Source organism: Cottoperca gobio, chromosome 19 (assembly GCF_900634415.1).
Source record: "Cottoperca gobio chromosome 19, fCotGob3.1, whole genome shotgun sequence".
Lineage (NCBI taxonomy): Eukaryota > Metazoa > Chordata > Actinopteri > Perciformes > Bovichtidae > Cottoperca > Cottoperca gobio.
The window spans coordinates 3672612-3689113 of NC_041373.1; the positions used below are offsets into that span (position 1 = coordinate 3672612).

A 16502-nucleotide genomic window follows, 5' to 3' on the forward strand; every position below is an offset into this window, starting at 1 on the left:
TGAAATGACAATCTCTTGTCTGGGGACAACTGATTTTCTGGGTATTGGGCTATCATATAATTTATAAAATTAAAGACAAACATATGAAAAAATGTTACATTTGTGCAAAAGACCCTCAGATGATCAATCCTGATTATTTTAAATGAGAAAATGTTATTGCTTTTAAATGGAATTAGCACTTTCCTTAGTGGGACATGTTTTATCCAAATTCTCATGAATCAGTGAGAGGTAAGATACAACAAGCTACCCAGCAGTATATGGTCATGGAAAATCAACCCCACCTTTAGCAACTGCAACATTTAAGTGATGAACACATTAATGCATCAATAATTGTTATACTATAATATAACATATATTATTCTGCATAATGAGTACTTTTACCTCTAGTACTTGAAGTATATTTTGAAGCTATTATTCTTTTACATAAGTAACATTTTGATTGCAGGACTTCTCCTTGTAACAGAGTATTTCTACACTGTGGTATTACTACTTTTACTTAAGTTAAGGATCCAAGTACTTCTTCCAACTCTGCCCACATCATTCTTCTTAATGTTTAACATACTTCTTAATATTCCTTATTTCAGTGTGTTTTATGTTTGTGCTCATTAATTTCCACAAAAAGCTATTTGCCATTACTAACAAATGATTAATCACCAGTGTCATCTGCAAACAGAAACTCCAGTGTTAATTAATGCACGACATGGTTTCCAGGGTGATGTCAAAATTGGGGTTCATAATCCAACCTCTAATGATATTCAAGTGAAAAACTCCAGTAATAGAACGCTTGTATCCACCACTTTCCCATGTAACCTGAATGCAGCATAAGATACCAGATATGTGAATGTGACATTTAGATCGACACGAAGTGAAAGTACTGAAAAAATAATTTTTTATTATTCCTTTTATTGTTTTACATAGTAAATCATACAGATGTGCACTCTCATATCAGTAATAGTTGGCAATACACTGCACAAATCAAATTTCTCACCACATTGCCCAGCAAATAACAGTTTAAGAAAATCCAAAGTTCATGTATGAGCAACACGCAGAAGGCAGGAATTGAGAATTGAGAATCAATTCCTTAATAAAATGTGTATAAATATATAAATAATATAACCTCTAAATACAACAACCAGTGTATAAGATATTTCACACTTTATTATGACAAATAATAAAATCTGACAATAAATTTAAAAGGTACTGTATTTGCTCTGCTGAGGTAAGGTCATGACACACTGCATCTAAATTCCCACCTTGGCCTTTAATATAACTAAATAAATAGAAAGTTACAATACTTTCATGACTGAAGTGTGCACATTTTTTCATCTGAGAAAGTCATGAAAAGCCTTAAACTATGGGATGGGAGATTTTCCCTCCTGTAAAGGGATCCCTGTAAAACTCCCTGACTTCTTCAAATAATGTAACAAGCATGTTTGAAATGTCCCAGTTCAAAATATACCTCTTAATCTTAAACTATTGCCTTGACAGCTTCAGTAATGTATGAATGTTAATTACAGCCCTATGAAGGAAACCGAAACACTCGATTTTCCATCCTCCCGTTCCCTTTCAGGACCATCCTGTCCTCGTACACGGAGACTGTGCCAAAGGCGTCGCTGTCAGGTGGAGTCTCAATCACCGCGTCTAATGTCACGTGGTGCACTCCCGTGCCTTCATCCTGGCAGTATCCACCGTCGTGGCTGTGTCCAGCCATGAAACACACCACGCTGCTGTGGGACCGTATGACGGCCAGGAGCTCATCGAAGTTCCAGGCGAGGCAGATGGCATCTGTGGAGCATGGGTGGATCGGGACGTGACCTGGGCGACAAAACAAACGTTTACATTTCACAGCTGCACTTGCAGGAGAGCAGAGGATGTACATATATGTCATAAGACTGCAACTTTTAATTTGCAATTAATCTATCCACGGTCCAGTGAGCGGAAGAAGTTACGCTGTGCAGAGCTGGCAGCAGAAGCAAAGCAGCGTGGCTGGAATACCAAAGACTCTCCGGTTGGAGTGGGAAGCAGAGGTCTTGTGGCTTCTTCTACCATCACACTGCTGAAGAAATTAGGTATCCATGGACGCCAAGCTTGATCTGATGGTCTGACGTAAAGCCGTCAAACCATCAAATCAAGCTCGGCGACGACTGAAAGAAGCAGCCAGTGGATATGGATCAAGAGGAGGGACACTTACTGGGCTCCAAGAATATCAGCCTGGGGGGGACTAATCAACTAAATTAACTTATGAACCTCTATCTGTCCTCTACCTCTCTGGGAACCATCACCTTATCGTGGTGGAGTGGTTTGTGTGTCCCTATGAACCTGAGAGCTGTGTTGTCTGGAGCCTAGTGCTCCTGGTAGGGTCTCCCAAGGCAAATTGGTCTCAGGTGAGGGGCCAGACTAAGAATGGTTCAAAACGACTTCATGGAAAAAAAAGGGAAAGGAGAGACCCTGCCCGGAGGAAGCCTGGGGCCCCCGTCTGGAGCCAGGCCCAGAGGGAGGGCCCGACAGAGAGCGCCTGGTGGCCGGGTTTGCCACGGAGCCCGGTCAGGCACAGCCCGAAGAAGCTAGGTGCCTCCCATCCATCCATCCTGTGGGCCCACCACTCATGGGAATAACCGCTGGGTTCGGGTGTGCTGTCACACGGGTGGCAGTGATGGTCAGGGACCTCGACGGACCAGACCCGGGCAGCAGAGGCTGGCTCTGGGGACATGGAACGTCCCCTCTCTGTGGGGGAAGGAGCCAGAACTAGTGCGGGAGGTGGAGCGCTACCAGTTGGATCTGGTGGGGCTTACCTCTACGCACAGTCTTGGCTCTGGAACCGTACTCCTGGATAGGGGTTGGACTCTATTCTTCTCCGGAATTGCCCAAGGTGTGAGGCATTGGGCGGGTGTGGGGATACTCACAAGTCCCGGGCTGAGCGCCGTTACGTTGGAGTTCACCTCGGTGGAAGAGAGGGTCGCCTCCCTACGCCTTCGGGTTATGGGGGGGAAAACTCTGACTGTTTGTGCCTATGCCCCAAACCGCAGTTCGGAGTATTCAGCCTTCTTGGAGACCCTGAATGGAGCCCTGCAGGGGGCTCCAGTAGGGGACTCCAGTAGGGGACTCCAGTAGGGGATTCCGTAGTCTTGCTGGGAGACTTCACGATGGAGACACCTGGAGAGGCGTGATTGGGAGGAAGGGCCTCCCTGATCTAAACCTGAACGGTCGTTTGTTGTTGGACTTCTGTGCTAGTCATGGAATGGCCATAACAAACACCATGTTCGAACATAAGGATGCTCATAGGTGTACGTGTTACCAGAGCACCCAAGGCCAAAGGTCAATGATCGATTTTGTAATCGTATCATCTAATCTGAGGCCGCATGTTTTGGACACTCGGGTGAAGAGAGGGGCGGAGCTGTCAATTGATCACCATCTGGTGGTGAGTTGGATCAAGGGGTGGGGGAAGACTCTGGACAGACCTGGTAAACCCAAACAGGTAGTGCGGGTGAACTGGGAACATCTGGAGGAAGCCCCTGTCATGGAGATCTTCAACTCACACCTCCGGCGGAGCTTTTCAGACATCCCTGTGGAGGTTGGGGGCATTGAACCCGAGTGGGCGATGTTCAAAACCTCTATTGCTGAAGCTGCGGTGATGAGCTGTGGTCTCAAGGTCTTAGGTGCCTCAAGGGGCGGTAACCCTCGAACACCATGGTGGACCCCGGTGGTCAGGGAAGCCGTCCGACTGAAGAAGGAGTCCTTCCGGGTTATGTTATTCGGGAGGGCTCCGGAAACAGTTGCAGGGTACCGAAGGACTAGAAGGGCGGCAGCCTCTGCCGTGTCAGAGGCAAAGCAGCGGGTGTGGGAGAAGTTCGGAGAAGGACTTTCGGTCCGCACCAAGGTGCTTCTGGAAAACAATCTGGCACCTCAGGAGGGGGAAGCGGCGAACAATCCAAGCTGTGTACAGCAAGGGTAGGACCCTGCCGACTTTGACTGAGAAGGTTATCGGGCGGTGGAAGGAGCACTTTGAGGAACTCCTGAACCTGACTAACATGCCCTCTATGGTAGAGGCAGAGCTGGAAGCTGATGGGGGATCATCGTCAATTTCCCTGACGGAAGTCACTGAGGTAGTCAAACAACTCCACAGTGGCAAAGCCGCAGGGGCAGTCGCTTTACCGCACCGTTGTGACGAAAAGAGATCTGAGCCAGAAGGCAAAGCTCTCAATCTACCGGTCGATCTTCGTTCCTACCCTCACCTATGGTCATGAAGGCTGGGTCATGACCGAAAGAACGAGATCACGGGTACAAGCGGCCAAAATGGGTTTTCTCAGACGGGCGTCTCCCTTAGAGATAGGGTGAGAAGCTCAGCCATTCGTGAGAGACTCTGAGTAGAGCCGCTGCTCCTTTATGTTGAAAGGAGCCACCTGGGCGCCTCCCTAGGGAGGTGTTCCAGGCACGTCCAGCTGGGAAGAGACCCCGGGGAAGACCCAGGACTCGGTGGAGAGATTATATCTCCTCACTGGCCTGGGAACGCCTCGGGATCCCCCAGTCGGAGCTGCAGGATGTGGCCCGGAGAAGGGAAAATTGGGGTTCCTTACTGGAACTGCTGCCCCCGCGACCCAATCCCAGATAAGCGGTAGACGATGGATGGATGGACCTCTATCTGTCGACTGTCAAGCGTCATTTGGAGCAACTACACATTTGAAAATGAAAAGCATCTCACTTAATGACATTCCATTGACAATGGTCTTCATATCTGAGACACTAATGATTGACAGGTTTGCTTAATGAATAATGAATGACTTAATACACAGCAAGTTTGAATCGTAGACTGTACAAAACATGGACGTAGTCTCTGTAGTCTTCACAAAACATAAAAAAGGTACAGATACTGTCATAGAACAAACACAAACAGGTTATGAAACAATGGGAAAGTCCTTCAGGTGAAAGTCTCCCTGAGCTGTGTGTAGAGCAGAGATGTGCATCGGTGATGAGGTAAGATACTCACTGTTAGAAACAGTAAATGCTGTGTGCAGCACTACACAATGTGTAGAAGCTATAAAAGTCTGTGTGACCAAACTGTGGAGAAAATCTCAGATGGATTATGAAAATAAACCCAGCTTTCATTTTCCACCATTTCAGAGCTGAAATTATTACAAGCTGCTAATTTTAACTGCATGGGAGAAAGCTGGAGTGGATCGAAAATTGACCTTACATATTTACTGACTCCACTTGAAAAGACATCAGGAAACATAAATAATCTGATTAAAAGGTTCAATGAGTCATTCTGAGCCACCTGCTCCAAAGAAATAGGGCGCAGTATTTCACCTCTAACTGAGTCCATAGAATCTCTAATGTTTATATTGTAGTTGTAGTAGTTTGGCATATTTATTGTATTCTAATATGCAGTTTCTCGGCGCTGCTGACAGATACAAGAGGGTCAGACAGCTGTACTTCTTCTCCCTCCCTCACTATCACCTTTAAAGCAGGGGTCTTCAACGTTTTTCAGGCCAAGGACCCCCAAACTGTTGTAGCATGGAGCAGGGACCCCCTACTGTATATATTGTATAGAAGAGTCTTTAAGAGGTCCGTGCGACTGTAGGTGTGTGTGTCGGGAGCGAAGTCCCACCCTTCGCGAAACACAGCGATTTTTATAAAATTATGTATAAACAATTTTGCGACCCCTTGTTGAAGACCTATGCTCTAGTCTAGAGGAACAAGTGGTATTACAGACTGGACAGTGTGCAGCTAGCTGTTAGCATGCTAACTTCAGTAGATATCTCTTGCAACACAACACAGAGACGTCTTTGACATGATGTCAACACTGTTACCTTTTTATCTGTTGATCACTGAGCCTTTGTAAACAATTTTTTACTTACTGACAATTGTGACTCTTTCTCGTTTTTCATCTGCTGACATCAGAACAGAATGGAGCCAGTCCAGCTGGTCTTTACTGAAGCCACCGTTGAACATTGTGAACCTCTGCTGCAGGCCCTCAAACACTGAAACATAAAAATTATGAATTGACTTTGTGTTATAAAACATAAAGACTAGATCCACAAACTACATGGGGAAATCTGGGTGAGTAATGTTGTCTCCTCTCTACAACTACTGCCAACTGACAGTGTGCCCTTAACGTCACTTTAAACTGCTCCAGTAGTGCTGCTCAGGGACAGTGACTCGGCAGCTCCAAGTGTAAATCAGTATAGTACTGCTAGTATATCCACATTTGGCTTTCGATTCAGGACTAAAGTGCTAAAATGTAGATTCTATGTTTTTTAGAATGAAGGTTTCAGAAATCTGAAAGTGGTCAAAAACCACATTTTATTTTGATGCCTCGTTCTAGTTTCACAATTTAAAATGGTGACAGACATTCTGCAGAGATGTCTGCAGAGAAATGATGCGTAGGTGCCGGTACGTAGTTCACTCCTCCCCTTTCCTCTGCTCTGTAGGGGTGTGAGGGAGGAAGAAAACAAAAAACTTGAATTTCAGGGCGCAGGGGGTCCCGTTGGGGGAATATATATGTATGCTGTCGGGGCTCCGGTGCAAGTGCTGTCGGTGAAAATTGAATAAAAAAAATTCTCACGGCACACCTGACGATCTCTCGCAGCACACTAGTATGCCGCGGCACAGTGGTGGAAAATCACTGGCCTATATGTCGAATACATCATAATATATAATAATATTTACGCCTGTTAATTTACACATTCGAAGATATTGTTTTGCCAGGTCTTCTTCCTGCATTTGTCAGTTTAAACTGTTGCCTTTAGCCTGGATTATGATTTCTATAACTTCTTCGTATTAATTTACGATCCACGCACCGAGCTGTGATTGGTCAGCAGAAAGTGCTTTACACGAGTTGATATCTCATCTGGAACAAAACCTGTTTCTAAGCAGGTTATGTGTGCAGCACTAATTACTATGGTGATCTAACCCGGTAGGAAGTTACCTGCTCACCCCAAGGTCAAACCAGACCAAGTAAGACTATAAGATCAAAAACCCATTGTAATAAATTATATTATATATATAAAAAACATTTTATTTTTCTCAAAAGTTAGTTTCCCTTTATCTACTGATGAAAACTTCAGCCCTGTATTAGAATAACACGTTTAAACTATTACTACATTCCAAACTATACTATTAAAAATACAATAACAATATATGTATTTACATTATTAATAAAATGGTTTTGTATTATATATATTAACGTAATATAAAATTAAATTGTGACTACCGGTAGTTAGCCGACCAGCATACCTGGGGGGCAGTTGAGATTCTCGTTGTTGTTGTACTTTTGTATCACTTTCAGAGCCTCGCTGTACTCTTCACTGGACTTCTCTCTGCCCAGCAGGCTCACATCATAGGCATCCAGCACAACAAATGTGAAGCCTGGGGACGGGCTGAAGTGGTAGGCATATATATCACCGCTCAGGCTCCCGTCAGTGCGCAGTGAGCTGCTGTTGAGCCGTGAACGCAGCAGCGCGCTCCTGCTAAAGTTATAAAACTCATGGTTGCCCCACACATGGTGGACCTCCACGGGGCTCGAGCTGAACTCTCTCAGCACCGTGTCCAGTGCTTTGTCAGAGGTGCCGTGGTCCTTGTTGAAGCCGTCTATAATGTCTCCCAGCTGGAGGATAAACTCTGGTCTGACAGCCGACTTTGACCAACTTTCCTGGGCATTTCTCAGCAGCTGGAGACTGCTCCGGTAGTAACGCCTCCTCGTCCGGGTGTAGTTCAATCCGTCGTCGATATCTGCGTACTGAATGTCAGCTATCAGGCCGAATGTAAACAGTGGGGTTTGTTGAGGACGGTCGTCCATTATCAATGTTAATGTCGGAGTGCGTTTGCGGTGTGTGTCGACAAAGTTACAGAGAAGCTAGGCTACACAGGAGACACTGCCGGGTACCGCTGTACTCTCAATTCCGCACATGATGAAATCCAACCAGGATCAGTGTCCTTTCGTGCTACACGATGACGTTACAGTAACCAACTCAAATAGTAAAGAACAATACAAGCAATGACTTCCGGCGGTATCCTTTCAAAATAAAGATGTTAGAAATACCGGATATTGAGAACATGTGGATATTGTAAAGCAAAATCCGTGTCCATTTATTCAAACGTAATTTGCACATTCAATTGTTTTGTTTGTTTCCTGTCGGGATTACACGTAGTGCATGTTTAGCGCTACATATTCTTTGAGGACCTCCCTTGGCAATTTCCTTTGGAGCTATATGGTCTTGTCTCAATTGGATACCATTCATTTTATTTGTCAGAACAGAAGCTAATTTTAAAGCATACAGTATATTTGTCTGAAAGCATACAGGAGCCAAAAGCAGAGAAGAAGATGTGGTTTTGAAAATAGCACCTAAACACACATACTTCCCCTGTTGTCGTTATTGTACATAGTTAAAAAATTATTTGATATGAAATTCACTTCCCATGCCTTTTCTCTCCACAAACACTGTGTTGGGTGCATTGAATAGAATGCAGGATGAGAACAAAGGGTCTGGTAGTTTTATAGATATTTTAGGCATATAAAGTAACTAAGGAGCTGCTCGGAGCCGTAAACTAAATCTGTTTAGGTTTTCTGTTTAAATGACCACACTGGGGCACTGCAATGTATAATGGAAAGTTTCCAGCTGCTTCCACAATACATCTTCATAAATAAATACAAGCCAACAGATTTATTTACATATTCATAAATATATTTATGTTATTTTGCTTTGTAAACATATTGTGAAAGATGCAGGATTGTGGATTGATCTCACAGGTCAGTTCTCTGCCGAAGCGGTTTCCTTTTCCCCACCTGACAAAAGAAAACACAAACACGTGCATATTTTGATCCTTATCTTTTTCCTCAGAACTCATAATATCCTGCCTGGCCTCTCCATACCTCTGCGTTTGAAGCATTTAAGATAACAACACTTCAAACTACAGTCACACAAACTGCTATGAAGTTAAATGTATGCCTCAGAAACAACAACAAGACTGAACTTCAGCAGATTATATTGTATTTGCTGCAGGTATATTGTCTTGTAAGGTATTTCTGTTATTGTTATCAATATTTTTGATAAAGTTCACCTGAAGTGTGTTCGCCTGGAGTCCACAGCGTCAGGCCGGTCACACACTTGGGAATCCACTTGAGGACGGTGGTGGAGGCCAATTCGCCCCACTCACCCTCAGCTCGGCCCTGGAAATAATGCAGGACACAATGTTTTTGTGTACGGAGAAGAAATGCTCTAAAACATATTACTGTGATACATTTTGGTTTGTATTGCAAGCAGGAGGCACATATATTTCCATTTGGATGTTATCACAAATGACAGTAGGCCTCACTGTGCTCAGTATTAGTTACGAGGAAGCAGACTGTGTGTGGAGCAAGGCACCCTAACTCCAGGGTCACTAAAGATGACACACACTGCAGCTTACATCTCCAGAACACTTCTAGTTATTAACATGCATCCTGAGGTTTTGATATAGTCACTCAACACACCATGCATATAAAGTCAAACATGCACTTAGAACAGGCAAGTGTGCACACTGAAAAAGAAGAACACAGCAATGCAGCAATGCATTGTTGTGCATGAAAAGACACTCCTGTGACTGAAAGATCTACTGACAACAGGTTGTGTGTAAAGGCAGTGGCAGCACCTCCTCCGCTCCTCCTGAAGTGCCTATGGTGAGGTAACCCTCTCTGGAGCCCAGGTAAGGCGACTTCTGTGTTTTTAGATTTTTACCGTTCTCCGCATCAGTTGCTGGCTGGAGTTTAAGTTAAGAGAGTTGTCATGGTTACTGGGTGTCATATCATGAATGCTACTCATTCTTTGTGCCCCGACAGAGTTATAGTTTTCCAGATGATCGTGAGGAAACAAAGTTGGATTGTGTTGATGATGAGTTACCTGCTCTGCTTGGTGGTATTCACCGTGCTGCTCACAGCCAACGTCAAACACATACTTCCCCGGGCCGCATGGCTGCAACATAAGAATGGGATGGAAGAGACTCTTTCATTGTTACAGATCACAATGATACAAAAAGTTAAACTATGCTTTCTTTCATTTTGCCTGAACCTAATATGTAAGAACTGTCTTTGGCATTCTGATTGGTTAACATTCTACATTAAGCAATATATTTTATGTAGAAATCCCAAATAGAGTATTATGGCTTATAGGCCGGTTAGTTTTGATGATGAGAGTTGTTTTGGTTGATAAAGGAAGTTTTTTTTGGAAACCTTCAGCAGAACTCCTGATGGACTCGTCACAATTGTCTTTCATTCTCATCACAAAGTGACGTTATGGACATTGACTTTATGATTATAATGCAGAGAAATTGGGGGAAGTTTGACCTGAACTGCTGAAGTAAAAATCTCCTTTCTCTGCCTCTATTACTTTACCTGATGAAGACAGGGATTATTTTTTAATTGCTTTACTGAAAGGAAAAATCAACTGATTTTTTCAGGTTGACTATTATTTTGATTAAATTCTATTCTATTCTTTTGAATAAATGATTTACTTACACAATATACTTTCATATATATTTTGATATTGGAGGTCTTTTGAGGCAGATTTTATGTTTTCAGATTCAGTTCTAATTTGTTAGTTTCAGATCTTTTCTTTCACTTTCAGACTGTTGGCCCTGATCTGGTGTGGGGGGCGGGGCTTCAGCTGAGAGGGGCGTTGAAATGTGAGTGACATTAAATCAAAGAAGGCTGAGCACCTTCCTCAACCATGCTGCCTTCAGGAAACGTAGGCCACCGGCAGGGGCGCCCTGCCATACATATGTCATATATGTCATGTCCCTGCCATACATATATATGTTGTTATATATATATATATATAAAAATATATATATATTTATATATATTGTTATATACTTTAACTTAAGCTTAAATATTACTACTTGTATTCTGCATAACACTAAAAGCTCTTACTTCACTCATAGAGATCGGTCTTGCTTAGCATAAGTGAACCAAACTATTTAGACTATTATTGTACCCTGCACACCCTACTCAGGCCACAGTGGAAGATATTTAATATATTCACTAATCATTGGCCAAGCATTTTGTGAATGAGTAATCAAAGTAGAACTTACATTATTGTTGACAAAGTTACCCTTGTATCTGCTGTTAGAGTGGATGTACTCTCCAGCTGACTCCATCTTGCCATTTACCCATGAGCCCTTGTACTTTGAGCCAGTTTTGTGGTAGTGGTAAATGCCCTGGCCATGCCTGGCAATCACATAACACCAAGGTAAAAAGATGTCGTTATTGAAACCATGCTTTGGTTGATAAATCTTGGTTATAGAACTGTTATTGAAAATGCATTTCAGTGATTGCATTGCATATGTAATAGCTGCTGTATACTGACATCTAGTCATTTATATGCTGTTGAAACAACATATGCAACCTAGATATCTACAAAAAAAGTCATCATCATGTATTGTCTGTATCATTGAGTTTAGATAAAAGAAATCAAGGAGGCTTTAAACCGAGTAACGAATTATACCTCATATGATGCAGCCACTCTCCATCATATGTGTCTCCATTTGGGTAAGTGTAGAAACCATGACCCTGTCTCAGGTCCTCAACCCAGGACCCTGACAGACAAAAGGTTGTCAGCTGAATAAGTGTAAAACCTTCACAAAACTGAAAACAGACACTGTGCACACACACTAATGAAATGCAGAAGTTGGCAACTATCGCAACTCATTTGCTTTAGCTGTATTGTACCTTCATATTTAGAGCCATCTGGATAGGAGAAGGTGCCCTGTCCATGTTTCATGTTCTGGTAATAGTCTCCCACATATCTTGCCCCATTCTTGAAGCGATATGTCCCCTATTAGAGTCAAGATGAATACACATTTGTCAAAGAGACAATTATTTTCCAGGTAAAATATTTAAAAACCTATATGTCAAAAATAGAAACATTGTTTTCATCATAGACTGAATGTGGATCAAACAAACCAAAAAGAATAAATGAACATTCCACATGCCAAAATCTACTCCTTTTCTTACAACTCATACAAAGGCTAAAAGGTTTTATTTGTCATACTTTTCTCCACCATACAAGGACTATTGGTGTGAACTTGTTAGGCTAATGTTAGGCTAATGTTAAGCTAATCTACCTGTCCGTGCCGCCTGCCGCTCTCGTACTGCCCCTGATAAATGTCTCCGTTCGGCAGAACAGCTTTACCGACTCCGTGCCTCTCTCCTGCTCCATTTCTGTCCCCGTCATATTCCTGCAGTCAAACAAACCCGACAGTTTGTATTCAGACAGAGATGACATAGATCATCCGACAGCTGATAGCTAATGCTAGCTGATGCTAACGTCATTACAAAAAACCGAACAGTCTAACTAACGTTAGCTCATTATATTCTCACCCCGAGTTTACTGCGTTCATCATCAAACTCATCAGATCCTACATCCGACATGTTTCTGTGTCACTTTGTTTCCAAGTGTTTCAGTCAAAACGGAAAGATGCTCAGATGTGTGCGCTGCTGTTTACGGTTGCCGTGACAACGGCCAATACCACGTGACCAGGACTAGGACTGGCCGTCGATCTCTCGTCACACTGTTGCATTGACTGCCAGTGAATTTCAGGGTTGATTTTAAGATTATTCTAATCACCTAAAAGGCTTCCTTGGCCTAGCTGCTAACCCCGTACACACCATCCAGGTCCACTTAGGTCTTCCATCCCAAATCTGTATATACCGACTTCTAAACGTAAAACTAAGGCCCCTGCTCTTTTGATGAATTAGCACCCAGTATTTGGAACAATCTCCCCTTCAGGTTATAATTTCACAAATTGGCTTTTCTATAACGTCTACAATAATGTTGCTATACATTCAAAGGTTGGTCGGGGTGGTGTCTGGTTACTGTAGACTTTGTGTGTTTCTAAGTGTGCTGCATGTCTATTTATACATTTACATACATTACACTTGGTATTTGTGTTTTCTGTACTGATGTTATTGTAAAGCACGTTGTAAGCTGTGTTTAAAAATGTGCTATATAAATACAGTTTTACTTACTTAGTTACTCACCATATATTTACATAGCAAATCTTTGTTGGATGCTGCATTAATGTTCTGAATAACACATAGATAACCTTTAAAGGTGATGAAATGCCAATGTTGTGTTCAAAGACACTGGCCCCTGACATCCATTAAAATCAGTAATTGCAAGTTTAAACATGCGTTATTTTATTATTTCGCCCCACAAAGAGCAGCACAACATTTACATATTTTCACCTTTAAAGATGATATAGAGCACAGCAGGAGGCAGAGCATACAATGAATGCTGACTGCAACAAGTGTTTTTGGCTTTACTGTAAAAAAGCTTTTATTTGTTTCCATTTTCTCTCCAACATTACTGTTGCATTAATTAAGGGACATACTGTGAATAAGGCAGCCTATATACTAGAAAAGACCTGTAGAGAACCTGTGAATAAAAACAGTATACGATGTAAAAAGTTACAATATAATATTTTGAGAACTCATTTCAGGGTTTCAGAGAATGTGCTTATGAAATTGAAAAAAACCCTACATGTTCATGTCTTCAAGGAAGATAACAAAGATCTTGTGGTTTCTCCCGCGACACTGGAGGGCGCTGTGGTTTAGCTCTTTGTAAAACTACACTAGTATTGTCACACAGGGACTTAAAGATGGATGCAATGTTTGTATTGACTCATCGCCCTCCTAAACTGTATCCAAGAGAAACCACTAAAGACCATCCAGTAACAAGAAATGACAATATGCATGAACATATTGACTAATCTATTACTTGGATAAACAACAATGTCTAAAATGAATTCATCTGTGTTTTCTATTTAATAATTCAATATATTCAACATATCACAATGTATTGCGTGGATGTATTATTAATGATAATGATACATTGATGCTCAGGGAGCAGCAAATGTCCATCAGCTGTCCATCAAATGCTATCAAAGTGCATCTCAGACAGATAATGGACCGTATAACCTCTATTAAGCAGCCTTTATTTAGACAACTTGAACTTGACTTGACATTAAGTTATAAGCCATGAGATTTTGCCATCTGTTGCATTAAAGATTAGAATGAACTGGGATTGTAATACGCTGCATTCACTTTGGCTTTCTGAGACTTATGAGGAGGCGATATTCAAAATGTCTGAAGCCCTTTAATTCAATCAATAGAAACACACATGCCAGTTAAGAAAGGCAAATGTGTCTGCTGTGATAATCCACTGAATCATTGACCTCACATTGTCCCTTTGAGGACAGTCCCTAAAAATATCTCATTCCTGATTAATTCCCTAAAGTAGCCCATGTCTAAGATGGAGGCAGTACAACCTGTAGGTTCTTTGGCTTGCTCATGATTTCGACCTCTTCTTGTTAGTTTACAGCGATCTAACCTCCCTCTCATGACACCAGAATCACAAACGGAGGACGGTTTGAAGACCTCAGCAGAGTGGTTTACACATTGATTTCCTGTTACCTTGGTACTTTACATTCCATGTCATTTAGCAGACACTCTTACCCACAGTGACTTACAGAGCAACTCGGGTTAAGTAACTTGATCAGAGGCACAATGGTGGCAGCCTGGTACGAAACTCACAACCTTCCGGTGTTTTTATTTTGTATACCTAACAACTAGACCACTAGTGTATGGTGGTACATGTACTGTTGGGCTGGTGGCACACTAACTCAATGTGTAAAATCATTACAAATGTAGTTAGAGAGCATCTTGTTGTGAATTTCCGTGCCTGTGTGTTAAATACAGAGCCAGAGCCAGGACTAGCTTAGCTTAGCATAAAGATTGGAAGCACAGAAAATGGCTAGTTTCGTCATCAAAGCAAAAAAAGGTAAAAAGTAAATACATTGTATATACTAATAGTCTTTTTACAGGTTTAGTTGTGTTTGAAACATGTTAATTTGTGAGCTTCAGAGGAGTTGGAAGGTATACCTTTTTAACTGGACGCAAACAGGCTGGCTGCTTCCCCTTTTCTAGGCTAACCACATCCTAGCTCCAGCTCATCTCGTCTCACTCTTGGACGTAGGCAAATATTTCTGAAAAACAATTTCTTCAAGTTAAAGATATAATAAGATTTATTTTAAATAATAACATAAGAAAAACATTTCATATTCTCCCTTTATTGATTCATCAGCCGACGGAAATATTTTTGTTTTTGTACAATTCTTGACAATTCTTGACATTTACAGAATAGTCACCTCTCCGTCTCCAGTCTTGTGTTCCTACCAGGTCATTATTGTCCTCACTGTCCTCCAGTGTCCCTCTTTGGAAGATGATGGCAGGGGAAAAGGCTGGACTCCAAATCTCTAACACGACCATTAGTCCACTGTAATCTCTAAAGCCGTCCGGAGGGTCCTGGGAGAATGTCTATTGAGGGATTCATCAGCTATGCCTTTATTTATAAGCCTGTCATGGCAATCACAAGAGACACAAATGCATTGTGTGTAATATTAATAACAGCTCAGAGGCAGCGCTATTATATATTGTACTGAAATGTATGCATTTGAACCCAATAACTGTCGCATATAAAATGCATGGTTATCCTAGCCGAAGCATAAAGTCTTAAAAACGCAGGGAAACAGTGGAAAGAAAACAACACCTTCAAAGCTCACTCATTAACAGCTGGTATTTCATTAATCCATACAGAAACCAAAACCTAAAAATTACAATTTGAGGTTTAAGGGGAAGTTATGTGTGAACATTTTCTCGGTGAGTTAAAATGTGTGATACAATGTTTTTGATAAGGACTGAGTTCTCAGGGTTCAGGGTTAGGGCAGGACAGCTGTTCCCCTCCTCCTCCAGGCACAGCTGTGTACTGCACGCACAGACATGAGATTGATATCAACCTTCTCATCTCCCTCTGAAATGTATTCCCCCAAAACATTCTTATTCAGAGGACTTTAAGCAGATAATCATGGACATTTTAGGGACTGAAATGGGCGAGTGCAGTTGTTCTAATGCAGGGGTCACCAACCTTTTTGATACTGAGAGCTACTTCAAGGTGCTGAATAATATGAAGGGCTACTTGTTTGATATAAACTTCCTGAATAACATAGTTGCACGGTTCACCTTTAATGATATTATCATTAATAACTATCATAATAATACATATTCATATATGTGAAGAGACACTGATCACATGTTAATGTTAATTATTCCTCACAATGATTATTAACAATGATTTATGGTAGGAAACACAGATATATTTAAACACTTCTGTAAAAACATTAAGGAAATCATTAACTGTCACATCTTCACATCATATCCTGTTTGTACAAACACTAACTTTGTAACATCAGAGAGGAGATCACATCGGAACCTTTCTTCTCGTCTTAGAACAGTGTTTTCAATAACATCATTGCACCTTTCAAGACCTCTCCGTCCGGAAAGGCTTTCTTCTTCTTCTTTATTAAAACAAATGTGCAGCTCTAATTGAAAGCTTCCGTTGCTGAAGAAGAATCTCGTTTTTGAAGAATCTTTATTAATCACTCAAAAATGTGAGAGATATTCCTGAAATTAG

At 41.8% G+C, this 16502-nt stretch overlaps 2 protein-coding genes across 3 annotated transcripts; both read right to left on the reverse strand.

The window, feature by feature from the left end:
- Positions 1-883: 883 nt before the first annotated feature.
- Positions 884-8001, reverse strand: adprm (ADP-ribose/CDP-alcohol diphosphatase, manganese-dependent). Its single transcript, XM_029455907.1, has 3 exons — positions 7234-8001; positions 5856-5978; positions 884-1815 (listed from the first exon to the last, which is right to left on the reverse strand). Exons 1-3 carry the CDS (start codon positions 7793-7795, stop codon positions 1520-1522), a joined length of 981 nt encoding a protein of 326 aa, XP_029311767.1. The 5' UTR covers positions 7796-8001; the 3' UTR covers positions 884-1519.
- Positions 8002-8664: 663 nt separating this feature from the next.
- rsph1 (radial spoke head component 1) lies at positions 8665-12543 on the reverse strand. Of its 2 annotated transcripts, XM_029455911.1 has the most exons (8): positions 12353-12543; positions 12097-12210; positions 11702-11807; positions 11478-11568; positions 11065-11200; positions 9876-9947; positions 9058-9166; positions 8665-8782 (listed from the first exon to the last, which is right to left on the reverse strand). In XM_029455911.1, the coding sequence occupies exons 1-8, from the start codon at positions 12401-12403 to the stop codon at positions 8748-8750; spliced, it is 714 nt and encodes a 237-aa protein (XP_029311771.1). In that variant the 5' UTR covers positions 12404-12543; the 3' UTR covers positions 8665-8747. The 2 variants fall into 2 exon arrangements, with proteins under 2 accessions (XP_029311771.1, XP_029311772.1); XM_029455912.1 differs by lacking the exon at positions 12097-12210.
- Between the last annotated feature and the right edge of the window lie 3959 nt (positions 12544-16502).